Source organism: Oncorhynchus keta, chromosome 31 (genome assembly GCF_023373465.1).
Source record: "Oncorhynchus keta strain PuntledgeMale-10-30-2019 chromosome 31, Oket_V2, whole genome shotgun sequence".
NCBI lineage: Eukaryota > Metazoa > Chordata > Actinopteri > Salmoniformes > Salmonidae > Oncorhynchus > Oncorhynchus keta.
Window position 1 is genome coordinate 7,132,455 of NC_068451.1, and position 17,674 is coordinate 7,150,128.

A 17,674-nucleotide genomic window follows, 5' to 3' on the forward strand; every position below is an offset into this window, starting at 1 on the left:
AATCAGACATGTCTTATCTCTCTCTCTCTCAATATATCAACCACAATCTCCCCACTCTTTCTCAACTCCCTCTCTTACTCTGGTCCTATACATGTCTCTTCTTTAGGAGACAGTAGGCTATAGGAAACAGTATAGGCGAAACCTCAAGACTAGGACATAAGAACAGCTTAACAGAGTAGGAAGTAGTGTTGATATGAGACCAGAATATTTACTTCGATACCAGGTTTAGTATCACGATACTCAATACCATGACAATACTTGATACCAAAACAAAAAAACAAGACATATTACCCAAAGTCACAGAATTGCACTTGATCCAGACAGATCTTTTTTTTAGTTTAATGTCATTACATTTGATGAAATGTTTGAATTTTGAATGTATGCATTAATGAATCAATTATACAATCCATTTTAATTTTTTATTTAACCAAGCCAACTACGTAACAATGGTATTGATTTATTTGTATGGTAAATCTACTGAAACTGGGTAAATCAGGATGTAACCTAGGCCTAGTCACAATACAGGTGAATGCATATTCAATAGAAGTGTGTGCATTCATTGTGTTATTGAGCTTTGTTTGACTGATTTCATGGGGCTACAGATGAAACAGTGTCCTTTCCATTTGGGACTCATGCTATTATACTGGTCAACAACATTTGCATAGAAGCAGCAATATCTTTTTATAAAAGTTAACACTTATTCACACACACACACACACACCACAGTCAGTTCAAGGCTCGAGCAAAGATGATCTTGACTGGGAGAGATGTGAGGCAAGGGAGACGAAGTGAATGTCACCAAAAACTTTATTCAAATCAGCTTTGGATTTCAACAATATGTTTTTTTTTCAAGGTACTAGGGTAGTGTATTGATGTTAGCTTCAGCTGTAAGCTAGTAAGAAAAAGTTGGCCTACAAAGCTGGAAGCTACCGGAATCTTGCATTATAAAGTGTTCTAGTCTGTAATGGACATTGTTTTGCGAACAGTAAATGAACAGTTTAACATTTCTAAATGCCGTGTTGCATTATTTAAGTGTGTTAACCTCTGTGCAGCAAAAGTGGTGATGCAGCCCAGACTCCCAGTGAGTGCAGTGGTTCCTCAGTACAGGCTAGAGCTAGCAATGAGTGAGTGGAGCAGGCATGGTGAGAACGCACCATAAAGGGGACATCGGCTGCGCTGTAAGACAGACGTGATCCTCTCTCAATCAGTAGACGACGTGAGACACATTTCACAAAAGTACTAAACCGTTTTTCATGTTCTAGTATTGAAAAAGTACTGAAGTTTCAGTATGCCATGCAACACTAGTAGGAACAGGAAAATTACTTTAGCAGTGAGACGGAAAAAGACAGAAACCTGGCAGACAGACTGACACTCCCTAGTCAAAGGCGCCAGGTTTAGTCACTGCTCTGAGAACGTCTCCATCGATCAACTAAAAGTACATGTTTGTCACACAAGGTGTAAATTAACTAAATTTACTGCACAACCCCTGATTAGTGGGCTGCTAGCTTGCACAGCGTCACAGTCAACCACAGATGGTGACAAAAGGCATCCCACGGCACTCTACAGTAAACACCATTCAATCTGGCTACACTGTAAAGGTTAAAAAGCTGGCACACACACACAAAACACAGGAATGTGTAGGAGCACACATATACACCACACATAAATGATCTCGGTGTCCAACAGAGAACAAGTATGACGTGGTCTGACCAATGAGCCTTATCTATAAGCCCTCTAACATCATAGTCCCACTGGGCACAGACGTCAGTTCAACGTCTAACTTTGATTTACATTTGGTTGAGTTGTCAACTTTTGTGAAATTCAACTTTTGTGAAATTCAACTTTTGTGAAATTCAACTTTTGTGAAATTCAACTTTTGTGAAATTCAACTTTTGTGAATTCAACTTTTGTGAATTCAACAAAATGTCATTGGATTTGGATTATTATTATTTTTAAATTTTTTAAAAATGGTTGAAAAAAAAAAAGTGATTAAAAATGCCCTCAACGTCGATGACTTTTTGCAAATCCAAATCTCTTTTCCATGTTGATTCAATGTCGTCACTTAGATTTTTTGGGGGGGGTTGAAATGTGGAAACAACGTTAATTCAACCAGTTTTTGACCAATGGGGTGCCACTGTTTTCCAAATTCTTTTTTTCACCCGGCGAGGGGATGAGGGCAGCCGAGGGGGGGTGAAATATTTTCGGGGCGAAGTCATGGTGTTTGTGTCATTGGCCCTATGCTGTACTACTTTCCAAGCAGTCTGGCGCGCCCCGGTTCTACTCATTGATTTCATTTATTTTACACTTGCATTGGATGTGGTTCTGTTTGATGCTGGATGCCTAGGTCTCCTACTCCCCTTAAAATAAAACTGAATTGCTAACGTATGGCAAAAAGAAGAGAACAAACAACTAATAATGTTTGCCAGACTTTGCTCGAGAGGAATGGGTGGATGCGTTGAGAATGTACAGCTGGACAGTCTCCGTAGAGAATAGAGAGGTAATCTGGCAACCCCCATTAAGTAAGTCTGAATGGAGATGGCAACCTGCATGGATGGTTACCCAGCACCCCGGCTCTACACCTTTTGAGGAGAGCTGAACAGTGCAAAGCAGCGATTGTATTCCAGCCCACACCAATGCAGAATTATAACATCATTAGTATTTTTCACAACCTAAGCATATTATTGAAACGGATTCAAGAATACTGCCTCTCTGGGTGTAAAAGCCCTAAACAGGAATGCAGCTGGGAAACTATAGATTTCACTCTGACCAAATGTCCTCTAAACCTTTCAGATCAGGGTCACGGTCAAAGTCAGCGGTCATGTGTAGGAATAGGGTTCCATCTGCAGTAAGGGTCAGCTTGGTGTTTGACGGTCAGGGGCATGGGAGTGATGTCATCATGAACATTAGACTCCAATAGATTTTGTTTCTATGGATGTCACAGTCCCTTCAAGTGAAGACATCTTCACATCCTCTTGAATGAAAACACAAAAAAGTTGTCTTGATTGACAGTAGCAAGACACTTATAAAAGTCTTGATCAGAGAACCAGAAAGTCTGGACATTACGGAGTCTAACAGGCCTGGGAACCTCAAAGAAATGTGCACAACAGCAGAGACAACATCAACAGAACCTCTATGGCATTTAAGGTCTGGGTCCCATCTGTGCTGGTAAACGTGTTAGATGTTCTGGTCTCTGCTCTGGAATGAGTTACACTGAAGAAAAAATAAATAATTGTAGTTGCTTCAACTACACAGAACAAAAATATAAACAACATGTAAAGTGTTGGTCCCATGTTTTATGAGTTGAAATAAAATGTCCCGCAAATGCTCCATACACACAAAAAGCTTATTTCTGTCAATTTATTTACATCCCTGTAAGGGAGCATTTGATCCTTTGTCAAGATAATCCATCCACCCGACAGGTGTGGCATATCAAGAAGCTGATTAAACAGCATGACCATTACACAGGTGCACCTTGCGCCGAGGACAATAAAAGGCCACTAAAAAGTGCAGCTGTGTCACACAAAATGGCACAAATATCTCAAGTTGTGGGAGTGTGCCATTAACATGCTGACTGCAGGAATGTCATCCAGACCTGTTGCCAGAGAATTGAATGTTCACCTCTCTACCATAAGCCGCCTCCAATGTTGTTTAATGTGGTCCTTCTGTGGCTCAGTTGGTAGAGCATGGCGCTTGTAACGCCAGGGTAGTGGGTTCGATTCCCGGGACCACCCATACGTAGAATGTATGCACACATGACTGTAAGTCGCTTTGGATAAAAGCGTCAGCTAAATGGCATATATTATTATTATTATTATTATTTTAGAGAATTTTGCAGTATGTCCAACCGGCTTCACAACCGCAGACCATGTGTAACCACGCCAGCCCAGGACCTTCACCTGCGGGGGTGGTGGAATATTTATGTCCGTAGTAAAGCCCTTTATGGGGAAAAAACTCAATTCTGATTGGCTGGGCCTTGCTCCCCAGTGGGTCAACCTGACTCCCATGGCTTCATCCCTGTCCAGTTATGTGAAATCCATAGATTACAGCCTTAGGAATTTATTTCAATTGACTGAATCACAGGAAAATCTTTGAAATTGTTGCATTAATATTTTTGTTAAGTATAATTATTATTGGTTCCACAGACTTTTTTTTGTTAACATGCCAAAATAGTAGTTGAACAAACATGAGACAAATTGAGCAAACATTTTATGTTGACAGAATTGACAGACTTCTCAAATTGGTGCCAAGTTTGGGCCAACTAAAAACAGTTAAATTCAGGTAAACACAAACAGAAAACTAAAAAAGGCTGTTAAAAATACTAATTATTATTAGTTGAAACTGTATATTTTTTTAATAGTGTATATATTCAATTACCACAAACATCCTGGGCTTAATCCGCCCTTTGGTTCTGCATGCCCTATCGAACAAACAGATTACGCTCTTTGGAGAACATTAGTCCAATGATATCATAGATCCGACCGCGTGACAAAAGACCTTAAAAAGTAAAAGAGTTTAACAGTTTAATCAAGTGTGTCAAATAAAATTACGTTCTCTTCCGCTCTCTGTTGAATTAAAAAGGTAGTCACCGCTAAATAACGTTGCCATGAGCGGCGCTGCGGATAGAGATGCAAGACTGCTGCGGAAATGTGTTTATTTTCTGCATCTATGTCATATTACTGAGTCTACCTTTAATCCACAGGGGGAAAAAAAGGGAGTGGAATTTCTCCGGCCTAGTTGCCCAACACAAACCCTTACAAGCGAGAGTCAATAACATTAGTATGCACTGCACTCCAACCAAACAGTAGGGACTTGCAGTAATCTCAGATGAAGCCATGCTGTGACAGGCACCCCTGTCCGTGGCCTACAAGCATTAATGGTGTTCCTCTTGGGCCACTCCTCTCGCCATCTCCTCTCTGCATCCCTTCATTCAAGATCCCTGGCAGTGGCTCTCCATTGCCCATCCTGTCGTAAATCACCTCAGTCTTCTCCTCTTCATCAACCAAGAGCTTGTGTTCTTTTATAGCCAAGCCAAGGACATGTTCTCTCATTTATGGCTCCTGCAAGTACAAGGCATTGTGATGGGAACAGCCCCCCTCCCCTTTACTGTGCCTTTGACTCTTGCACATTAGTGCCAACCTGTACCCATGCTTCTGCCAAGTAAACACTCCCCTAGGTTTATGTTAGACTTAGGCAACTTGTCATATACACTTCGATTTAAGGTCCACGGAGTGACATGCGCTCACACCTTTATCGGAATGTGTGAATGTGGCAGGTCGGTCTGGCCTGTCTCAGCCTGCCTCCTCGGAGTAGAGAACTCCACTGTCTATTCAACCACGGAGATGGGGAGAGAGAGAGAGAGAGAGAGAGAGAGAGAGAGAGAGAGAGGCGGCTACTGAAGATACCCGATAAGGAGTTACATTCTTGATGGCCCACCAGTTTCATCAAGCGGAACAGGGATTTGCTTGTGTTACTTAAAGAGGGGAACACACTCACTCGCAGCTGTGCTCCAAATAAACAGCCATATGAATTAAACAGAGGAGAAAAATGCATATCTAATCTGTACAAGTAACAGCTTTTAACGCATTCATGCAAGACGGGGCGTCCAGAGTGAGCCAATCCATAACTTGGGTTGAGGAGTTGACGCACGTACACACTTCACCACAGCTCCTCCAGAAAAGCTGTGAGTAACAACTTGTTATGGTACAGGGTTCAATATCTGCACAAAAATGGGTCCACATACATCCAAACACACACAAATCAAGGAAATGCGCACACACACACACAGACTCTCCTCCGATTACGCCACATCTGTGATGATGTCAGTCATTTGGTTTCATTTCTTGCAGATGTGGTGGGAGGCTAGGCTCATTAAGTGTTGGGAAGCAATCAAGCCTAATACACCAGCCTCGGCACTTAGCTCAGCGTGTGCGCGAGTGAGTGCTGGGGCGAGGTGGGTAGCCGAACCACGTAAAGACAAAGCCACTGCGGTGGTGTCGATGGTGCTGATGGCATGTTGGAACAAACAGGGATTGCAGGCAAATTGCTACGCCAGGACATCACTGTTGTGGGAAAGCCTTGTGAGAATGCTGTCGTGGAAAGATGTCAGGCCCTCTAATCCTCTCTGGTTGTATCGTTAGCATTAGCGCCGGGCCTTGTTCCAGGGCTGTTGAGCATCACTCTTTGGTGGGGATCATAGCAAGCCACAATGCCTCAAAGTGAAGGCCAATTAGGCCATATGCTTGGTGTGTGAGAGCAACCCCCCAAAAAAGAAAAGACTAAATCCATGACACTCCAGATGAACAATGACTTCTATCACATACATAGAATAGGATTACTGAAATATGACAAGAGATACTACATGCTTATCACGAGAGGGTGATCCTTCAGGACAGTCTGTCCCACAGATGTGTTTTTTTGGGCCCGCCCTTAAGTTCACAGAGTAGAAGTGTCTTGGTCTTGAAAGAGGCTATATAAAACCCATGTATTATTATCATAATCGGAAGAAATTAAACAGAAAAAAAGGTTTGGGTCTGTGTGGTTGATTGCCAAACGGATTCCTCGATAAAACTTCATCCTTCTTCCTCATTGTTATTCCTTTTATTGTTGTCGGACAGTAGTTTTCTGGTCGGTCACGGTCCTCGAAGATAAACACTTTGGGAGTTGCCAAAGTAATTACAGGGGACAGCTACGGAAGGGATGTTTAAGTTACTGTAGGGTGAATATATCTTTATAAACATATACACTCCCAATTCAATGGAGGACATAGGGTTGCTGAGTGAACAGCAGCAAAGAGGCCTCTTCACACCGTCTTTCCCAGGTTTGTTGCAAGGCGAAATTACACACCCTACCACGCTGTATAAAATTATTGGCCTTACATCTCACCCCCGCCCCCCAAGTGCCTCTGTTAACCATTTAGGCCTATCCTATGATTTAATCATTAGCCACATCCCAAAGTATGTATGAAATTCATAATACTCGTCATCTCAAAACCGCTGCAATTTGTCTTCAAACTCGCAATGTGTGCCTTGTGCACTTTTTACACGACTTGATGGGACTTGCGTGTTGGTTCTGGAGGCATGTTTGCTTGAAAAAAATAAATATTTATACATGGCCTCCATTTATAGGAACATGGGGAATAAGAGTGATGTTTACAACTGACAAGGCACGGTGGTGTGGCTGCCAGGGTTCTAGGGCACATTCTCTAACAGTGTTGCAAGTCTAGGCGAGGGGGATAGAAATGCATGCCAAATGCTGAAATCAACCATCAGCCTGCCGAAACCAGACTGAACACTGTCCTCACTATTGTTTCACAACAGTTCAACTTAGACGGCAGGTTAACTCACTATAGATGTGCCATTAAAATGGTGAACCTTTTCTAACACGATAACACTAATCACGAGGGAGGTGTTGATGCTAACGAGACAGTCCGTCTTGCGTCATGACGAGGGCCATGTGTTTTGCGCAATCATGTGATGTGCCTGGATTTGAACTTTTTATATATCAAAACTGTCCTCTTTATGGTCAGATGGTCCAGCATCATCCTCAGCCAATTACTTTCATTTGTCCAATTCTTATTTTTGGATGAGGTTTAAGTTACAGGATTAAAAATTTTAAAAAATGTACTATGTCACATGATTGTTTTGTGCAGAGGGGCCTAAATATGATTACATTAAACTACTCAATAGCTGTACTTCTCATAGTCTTGCAGTAGACAACATCCTCCTGCTGTAGGTCTGGGCGCAGCCAGGGAACCAGTCATGGCTGACTCACAAAGCCGGATACATGACTGGGGGGGGGGGGTGACTCGACAGGAATCACGCACCTAAAACATCTGCTTCATCACAAGCGCTATGGGGCTGTCTCTGACATCATGCGGTTTCGAACGCAGCTAGGAGAGTGGACAGGGCTTTCTCACAAAATGTTATTGGAATAGCCAAACTCCTACACAACATGCATTGGCAAGATCGGGTAGACAGTAAGAATTATTTGATGTCATAGGAGGGACCAAAGAAACATTTATGACAGAAAGAGTGAAAGGGGTGAGGGGAGAAGCGAACAACATATGGCCTAAATAACCTTTATACATAAGAGAGGAGAGAGAGAGGAGACCAGAGGAGAGCACAGAGCACCTACATCTGACCCTTTTTTGGACACTGTGTTAACAAACCTCCAAATGAGCTTAAATGCCATACAACACTACTTCCGTGGCCGCCAACTGCTAGTAAAACTAAATGAATGCTCTTCAACCGATCGCTGCCCGCACCCGCCCACCCGACTAGCATCACTACTCTGGACGGTTCTGACTTAGAATATGTGGACCACTATAAATACCTAGGTGTCTGGCGAGACTGTAAACTCTCCTTCCAGACTCGTATTAAGCATCTTCAATCCAAAATTAAATCTAGAATCGGCTTCCTATTTCACAACAAAGCCTCCTTCACTCATACTGCCAAACATACCCTCGTAAAACTGACTATCATACCGATCCTCGACTTTGGCGATGTCATTTTCAAAATAGCCTCGACACTCTACTCAGCAAATTGGATGCAGTCTATCACAGTGCCATACGTTTTGTCACCAAATCCCATATACCACCCACCACTGCGACCTGTACGCTCTCATTGGCTGGTCCTCGCTACATACTCCAGGTCATCTATAAAGTCTTTGCTAGGTAAAGCTCTGCCTTAGCTCACTGGTCACCATAGCAACACCCACCAATAGCACGCGCTCCAGCAGGTATATTTCACTGGTCATCTCCAAAGCCAACACCTCTTTGGCCGCCTTTCTTTCCAGTTCTCTGCTGCCAATGACTGGAACAAATTGCTAAAAAAATAAATAAATCAATTCACTAAAGTTGGAGACTTATATCTCCCTCACTAACTTCACGTATCGGCTGTCAGAGCAGCTTACCGATCGCTGCAGCTGTATACAGCCCATCTGTAAATAGCCCATCCAACCAACCTGCTCTTTTGCACACCAGTATTTCTACTGCACATTCTCATCTTCACATCTATCACTCGAGTGTTAATTGCTAAATTGTAATTACTTCACCACTATGGCATATTTATTGCCTTACCTCCTTACTTCATTTGCACACACTGTATGCACATTTTTCTATTGTGTTATTGATTGTACGTTTGTTTATTTCATGTGTAACTGTGTTGTTTTTGTCGCACTGCTTTGCTTTATCTTGGCCAGGTCGCAGTTGTAAATGAGAACTTGTTCTCAACTGGCCTACCTGGTTAAATAAAGGTGAAATTAAAAAGACAATACAAAAATACAAAAAACGTACGATGCCTCCCGCAGGGGGTCAAACTCTCAGAATCGGATTTCGGCCATTTTCCTACAAAATAGCCGCTGGAGGAAGCTGTGCCCCCTCACAATAACACTGCAGCACCTGGACACCCACCCCCACTCACGCAGGAAACATGAGGTCACTTCCCCCCCTATTCACAGACAGGCCAGACACACTCAAGCTGCGTGCCACACACCCCCCATACTCAATTGAAGGGTGCCTGGTTAGTGGCTAGTCTGACTACCAGAGGAAGGCAGGAAGAAGGGGGGAAATGGCTGTTGGGGTTTGAGGATATAGGATAGAGAGAGAAAAGCCTGCTTTGGAGGTAATGCTTGACAGGTTCACTTGTGTGCTCAATGCCTTTATAATGTTCTATTTTCTGAACTAGTGTTCAGATTGCCTGGGTAGCTTTTACGTCGGTCTTAAAGTAACTGGCCATCTTAACCAATATGTCACATACTGCAATACTGATTCCCCTTAAGAGTGTTTGAGAGTCAGCAAATAGACAGCAAGCAGACCGCAAAAAGAAACAGGTTCCAGTAGCTTCCTCAACAACAGAGTTGGAGAAAGAGGGAACGAAAGGGGTGCCGTGTCAAAACTACAACTCAACATTCCAGTCAAACGACCCGCAAGCAATTGACTGTGGATTGTCCATCATCGTTGTACTACGGGCTAGAAACTGTCAGCCCCCAAACCCACCCACCAGCAATTCACCTCACCCGCAATAACATCTGCAAAAAAGGTGTATGCGACTGATACATTTGATTACAAGTCATTATGGTCTCACTGAAGTTTAAACATGGCACCACTCCAAAACAGAGAACTGCTAACCTTCAGCAAAACACAGAGACCTCCAAATAAAGGGAAAGGGGGGGGACACCTAGTCAGTTGTCCAACTGAATGTATTCAACTGAAATGTCTCTTCCGCATTTAACCCAACCCCTCTTAGTTTGAGAGGTACGGGGGGAGCTGCCTTAATTGACATCCACGTCTTCGGCGCCCGGGGAACAGAATGTGATCGCTTAAAACACCATAGAGAGAAAAGAGGAAAGAGAGAGAGGCAAACAAATACATGATATACTCCATTAGCTGGGTCAAGGCAGGCATGCCAGACGCTACATAAAGGATGTTTACTTTTGGATTTTATTGCCCTCTTGTGAAAAAAAAGTAACTGTAAAACCATCAGATTGGCCTGGTTGGCACAGCAGGACACTACAGATACACAGTTCTTCATAGGAGGAAGTTGAGTTGTGGTGTACAATTGAGAGGAAGAGCTATTTGTTTAAAAGTTGACGATAGTACATGGCTTTGAGCGGAACTACCACTGTCCATGTAGGGACAGAAATGATTGACACCTTTGACAAAGATGTTTAATAATGACTGTAGAAAATAAATTATTCAAATAATATTGTATGCAACAACAAAAAATGGGAAACTGTTTACATAAACAAAAAAAATAGCTCAGAAAGATTTTGTTTAGCAAGTATTTTTTTAATCAAATGATTGACACTGATATTGATTAGTGACGTGAAGTTCGCAAACAGTTCATTATTTGAATGACTTAATACGCACTCCTTCAACTCAGTGGCTCGGGAGCTGTGCTCCGACCAACAGCTGTCTGTCATATATGCGCGCAGGGAAACATTTCATGCTGCTGGCAGCATAAAGAAGAAAACACGTGGGCTTCCCGAGTGGCACGGCAGACCCGGGTTCAATCCCAGGCTGTGTCACAACCAGTCGTGAACAGGAGTACCATAGAGCGACACACAATTGGCCCAGCGTTGTCCGGGTTAGGGGAGGGTTTGGCCGGGCGGCGGGATTTACTTGGCTCATCGCGCTCTAGCGACTCCTTGTGGCGGGCCGGGCGCCTGTAGACTGACTTCTATGGTCAGTTTAATGGTATCTCCTCTGACACATTAGTGAAGCTGGCTTCGTGGTTAAGCAGGCGCATGTTAAGGAGCGCGGTTTGGCGGGTCATGTTTTGAAGGACGCATGACCTTTGTACACACAGCCTTTGCTCAACAACCTCGAACTCGAGAATTAATCGTTGTGGGTGCTGCAATTCGCGAATGATATAGTGCCAATCACACTCACGGCAGTCAAGCAATGCATTCTGCCAAGATTTGTTCACAATCTAGTTTGGTTGCGGCCACAACTTCAAATGCCTCACAAACAAATTAAATTGTGCTTTAAAACAATGTCCAAGTCTCAGTGACAAATGACAGCTCCAATAAGCCCCTTATGATGACTGACATGTGAAGTTTTCAGTTCATTGTTCACTGGTAAGGGGTTCTGTGTGTTCTGGGCATTACTGACTAATGAACAAAATTAGTTGAAAGATTTGTTCTTTTGACTGAAGGAGCCGAAAAGATTGAGTCAGTAAAAAGAGCCGAACTTCCATTCACTACTAAAGATTCCTATAAATAAAGTAGTCAAAAGTTTAGTATTTGGTTCCATATTCCTAGCACGCCATGACTGCATCAAGTTTGTGGCCACAAACTTGTTGGATGCATTTGCAGTTTCTTTTTCAGATTATTTTGTGCCCAAGAGAAATGAAATGGTAAATAATGTAGTGTATCATTTGAGTTATAGGTAGGGCCCTATAAAAAAAATCTGCCAAATCTTATGCCTGATTAAGTTAGTCGCCATCACCCCCCAAAAAAGTTTATTTTCCAGGTTTCTGTTTTTCTCTGCTTTTTGCTCTCAAAATCACAACTTTGTAATAGAAAACAACAAAATTGGATGTTCTAAGTCCACAACAATGCTTAAACCATATCAGGAGACGACTTAGGGTCTGGAAAAATCTAAGACAATTTCATTTTTTGCGTGTAGTTACCCTTTAAATTTAACTGTGCACCATCCTGAGACCATTTGGTTAGCAATGTTTCTGTAACGATCATGCGACTGCAGATTTTACAAAACAAATGGCCACTGGATTGATACAAACAATCATGTTAACATTCTGCCAGGTAGGCATAGGCTACTTTGTAGTTAACATTTAATTGAGAAGGTTTTTGAGAACCTTTCCATCTACCAGAAGAGGTTGTCTTAAATTAGCATCATCGCTAACGGCTACACGGAAGTGGTAGACAAATGCGCAAATTCAGACAGGGGAATTCCTGTGCCGTTGCCTCTTCAGAAAGCTTACAGGAAAATATGATTCACTGATGCATTTTGTTCATGTCTTGTGATAATCTTTGGCATATTAATGTATTTAGTTGATTTCCTATGGTCAATAAACATTTTCATATTGTTGGATTCCGTTTTAAATGTCTGGATTCTGTGATTCCGTCCGCGTTCTCCGCAACACTGATTTTATAGGACGCTAGAGAGGGTCAAAGATCATACCCCGTAGACACGCTAACCTCCCCTGTTATTGGTCATGTGAGAGGTTAGCATGTCTTGGGGGTATGACCTTGGACTTTCATAAGTGACAATGTGATGCTACAGAAAAATGAAGAGCACCGATGTCGAAAGTAATCTAATTCTCATCTAATCTAATTTTATAAATCAAATGTAATTTAGCATAGAGCAAAGACAAGGATTACTATTATTTCTATCCATGTTTATGAAACAAGCATTGTATTTGATCTAATAAATGAAGGTTTTTGCATAAGATACTTATTTCCATCCTTGTTTATGACATCAAAAGCTTATTTTCTTATTTAAAATAATGTATGAGATCTTTTAGAAGACATACTTTTGGTATTGTAGTGCATGTGGACACATGCTTGTAGAACATCTCTTTCCAAAATCATGGGCATTAATATGGGGCTGATGCCCCCTTTGATTCTATTATTAGCCTCCACTCTTATGGGAAGGCTTTCCACTAGATGTTGGAACATTGCTGCAGGGACTTTCCTCCATTCAGCCACAAGAGCGTTAGTGAGTTTGGGCACTGATGTTGGGCGATTAGGACTGGCTCGCAGTCGGTGTTCCAATTCATCCCAAAGGTGTTTGATGGGGTTTAGGTAAGGGCTCTGTGCAGGCCAGTATTTGTATTTGCAGGCCAGTCAAGTTCTTCAACACCGATCTCAACAAACCATTTCTGTATTGACCTCGCTTTGTGAACAGAGGCATGGTCATGCTCAACCAAGACAGGGCCTTCCCCAAACTGTTGCCACACAGTTGGAAGCACAGAATTGTCTAGCATGTCATTGTATGCTGTAGCGTTAAGATTTCCCTTCATTGGAACTATGAACACCAAGCTCGAACCATGAAAAACAGCCCCAGACCATTATTCCTCCTTTACATTTGGCACTATACAGTCAGGCAGGTAGTGTTCTTTCTGGCAGATGGTGAAGCGTGATTCATCACTCCGGAGAACACGTTTCCATAGCTACAAAGTCCAATGGCGGCAAGCTTTACGCCACTCTAGCAGATGCTTGGCATTGCACGTGGTGATCTTAGGCTTGTGTGGGGCTGCTTGGCGATGGAAACCCATTTCATGATGCTCCCAACTAACAGTTCTTGTGCTGATATTGCATCCAGAGGCGGTTTGGAACTTGGTAGTGAATGCTGCAAACGCGCTTCAGCACTCAGCGGTCCCATTCTGTGAGCTTGTGTGGCCTACCACTTCGCAGCTGAGCCATTGTTGCTCCTAGACATTTCCACGTCACAATAACAGCACCTAATGTTGACCGGGGCAGCTCTAGCAGGGCAGAAATTTGACACCACGTTGAAAGTCAATGAGCTCTTCAGTAAGGCCATTCTACTGCCAATGTTTGTCCAAAAAGATTACATGGCTGTGTGCTCAATTTTATACTCCGGTCATCAACGGGTATGGCTGAAATAGCCACTAATTTGAAGGGGTGTCCACATACACTATATGCACAAACGTAATTGGAATGGTGCCGATTTATAAATTAGCTTGAGCATCTGTTATATTGTACCAACACACCCAGAAGAGAGGCTCCTTCAAAGAACACTGTAGTTTGTCAGAGGTGCGTTCCTCAGCTAAGGCGAGGTGACGCAACAACAAATGTGGGAACTCTGCCGGTTCGCACTTGGTTCATAGCCCAAAAAAAATATACCTCGGGGCCAACCTAAATGATGCCACCGACAGAAGAAGAGTCACCGCCTGCGTCGGCGAAAGGGCAGTGAATTGAGCAGCGCTGTAGTTGGTCTCCCATTGCCTAGCTCACGCAGCAATGCTGCTAAATGAACAATGTTTGGAGGGAAAGAGGCCGGGCACTGAGAGTTAAACAAATGTTTGCCATCTACTTGGGTGACGTGAATTGCAGGCTATTGCCACGGCCATGTCTGCACTTTAGGTAGAATACATATTAGCCTAGCCATTAGCCAAACAAAGAAAAACATATTTCAATGTTGATACATGTGCATCCAGGTATACTTATGTGGGTGAGTCAACTTATTTTTAAAATGACATTATTTCATATGATTTAATACATGTTATTAACAGTGTGCGCCACTTGAAGTAGAAATTGAAAATAAAGTGATTACATGAAACAAACTACAGGAAATGGGTTAACTGCTAAACAACTGCAGTAATAGATGCTTTGGTTGTCAACGGCCTTGTGGCTATTGTAGTCTTTTAAGTGTAGGACAACAGGGATCTCTAAAAAGTTGTCCCAGGTGAAGCAGGAGGCAGGCAGCATGCAAGGGAGAACCAACTGCGCTGGCGCCTTAGCTAGTCGGTCTGGAACTCACAGTAAGCCTGGTAACACAGCTATTTTAAGGGTATGATTTATCTTCCCTTTCTCGCCCAATGGAACACGTGTGAAACGGCAACAGATGAGACAGAAATATGACTAGGGTTGCAAAATCCCCAGGTTTTCCTGCTTAGTCCATACTGATTCCAGAAGTGTTCTAACCAAGAACTGCTCAGCCTTGGGGACTGACCACCGAGTCAATGAGGAGATGGCTAGCTACCGCCATCAGTGCCAGGATGCCCCAGGCATGCCAGTCCTGATGACAGCCTCGGGGTATGACATGTAGCACGAAAGCCAGGGAAAAACAGAGGGTGGTAAGTATTCCATGGCTCCATCTCAAATGGCACCCTATTCCCTACATAGTGCACTACATTGGACCAGAGCCATATGGGGCCCTATTTGTTGCAGTTTCTGTAGGGAATCAGAAGAGGTTGGTGGCACGTTAATTGGGGAGGGCGGGCTTGTGGTAATGGCTGGAACAGAATCAGTTGAATGGGATCAAACATGGTTTCCATGTGTTTGATGCCATTCCATTTGCTCCTTTCCACCCATTATTATGATCCGTCCTCCCCTCAGCAGCCTCCACTGTGGGGAATAGGGCTCCATTTGGGATGCAGCCCCATCTGTGGGCACTGGACATGCCAGAATTCCCTGTGACAAGAATAGTCCCTTTTTCCCTGCACTCGTTCCCTCTCTCCTCCATTCATGGCTCCGTCTGTCTTCAGTCCCAGTTATCACGGTGTGTAATTACTGAAGGTGCTAAGTGGCAAGAATGTTCATATTCCATCAGTGCAACTGGAGCATGTTCAGGGACACTACAAAGTCTAGAGTGGTCCTTCTGTAGCTCAGTTGGTAGAGCATGGCGCTTGTAACGCCAGGGTAGTGGGTTCGATTCCCGGGACCACCCATACGTAGAATGTATGCACACATGACTGTAAGTCGCTTTGGATAAAAGCGTCTGCTAAGTGGCATATATTAAAGCATATATTATAGAGAACCTCCAATTATCTCAGCACTTCTATACCCTTGTATAGAAGACATGGTTAAATACTGAGTTAGTAGACATAACAATATGCAGACATATTAAATATCTCTCCAACCAACTGAGACTTGCAGAAATCCACAAATGAAGTGATATAGCCTACTAGGTCACCTTCCCTACTATACTTATAAGGACATAATTGGAGTGGTTTAGGTGGGAGCTATTGACCATTTGTTGCTTTAGAAATGTGGAAAGTAGAAACGTCATATGGAAATTGACATCATTAGGCACAAGATCCCATTCCGAGGCTCTTATGCTTGACGTGAGACAACAAACGGGTACATGCTGTTATGGAATTACTTTATAACTCCCGTTGTTCCATTGTCCAGTAGAAAGTTTAGTTTATAAGTATAGTCTAGTCTCAATTTCCAGTTGTTCTCAGGTTACTTAGTCTCATTAGTATAATATGGACAAAACTTCTACAAAGTAGGCTATTTCTAAATTGTCGGATATTCCGTTCTTCCTGACATGCATTATATGCATTGTTGTATCTATCCTTCATTCATTCATTCATTCATTCATTCATTCAGAATCCGGGAGCACCGCTCAACTTCTTTTCTGCCTCACATTGCAAATGAAAAGTTCAAATTAAACGTATTTCCTTCAATAAATGCATATTATGCCTACATTACTGACATCTGGCTAAAATGCGCAATGAATGGGACGACTCAAAAACAGCACAATAGAATGATTAAAAAGAAAATGGTTTTCATCAGTATATCCATGTGCAAAGAATAAGAAACGTGTGTGTAGGCCTACTCTAGAGTTTACGTAGGTCTACCTAAGAACAGTGGAGATATGATGGCGAAAAGTTTGCATTTCACTATTCAAAGTAGAATGGGTGATCGCGCTTACCCGACGTTATATCTGCTGTTGAATGCACCTTTGCGACTTGACAATCGAAGCCCACCTCTCGCGCTGTGTCACCAGACATTCAAACGATGTGAATTTCTGCCGGTCGCTACTCCACTGGCAGATTATTATACTGTACAATTTTTCCCGTTCCTTTTTCACTGCAGTCTACTCAGACCTCTAACTGTACAATGTTGAAGTGTGACACAGTTCACCGGCTCTACTGTCTATGAGGAAGTTGATGGTGAGTCACAAGACCCCGCCCCGATATTGGAGAAAAATCTCCTCCCTCTGACTTCGAACCTTCGGACTGTGCTGTGCTTTGGTCATGTAGGCCAGGGATGGGGAAACTGGCAGCCCCCCTTTTGTAGGCCCGCGATGAATTCCCCTCCACGAGTCGGGGTCTCGATTTACTGTTGAGAGTAAGAATAGTAGAATACACAAGGTGCAATTTCTAAATTGGGTTGTGCCTCAGTAGTTGACAGTCACTCAATTAGCCCTGACAAAGTATATTCACACCTTACACAGATGCAAGTTCTCCCAAAAATATCTTAATGGAAATTGTGATTTGATTGCAATCTAGGCTACAGCTGATATCATTATTTTGCTAGACACACATAACAGGTAGGTGGGGATAACAGACAACAAGTAGGCCTAGCTTACACACAACACTGACAAACAAACCTGAACAACAATATGGACAGTAAGCCTACTACTGTATAGTTTTGTGTTATGGGCTTGAATTGCCATTGCGTAGAGTTCATCCAATGTTGTCAACAAGTGCATAATAGGCCCTCTGGGGTTGGTATTGCT

General features: G+C 42.9%; 1 protein-coding gene across 1 annotated transcript in view; it reads right to left on the reverse strand.

The window, feature by feature from the left end:
• The window catches only part of LOC118364288 (four and a half LIM domains protein 3-like), a 52,174-nt gene extending 34,987 nt beyond the window's left edge, over positions 1 to 17,187 (reverse strand). Inside the window, exon 1 of the mRNA XM_035745707.2 lies at positions 16,865 to 17,187. Coding sequence (XP_035601600.1) covers positions 16,865 to 16,943 — 79 coding nt within the window. The 5' untranslated portion in view covers positions 16,944 to 17,187. The remainder of the gene's footprint in view (positions 1 to 16,864) is intronic.
• Between the last annotated feature and the right edge of the window lie 487 nt (positions 17,188 to 17,674).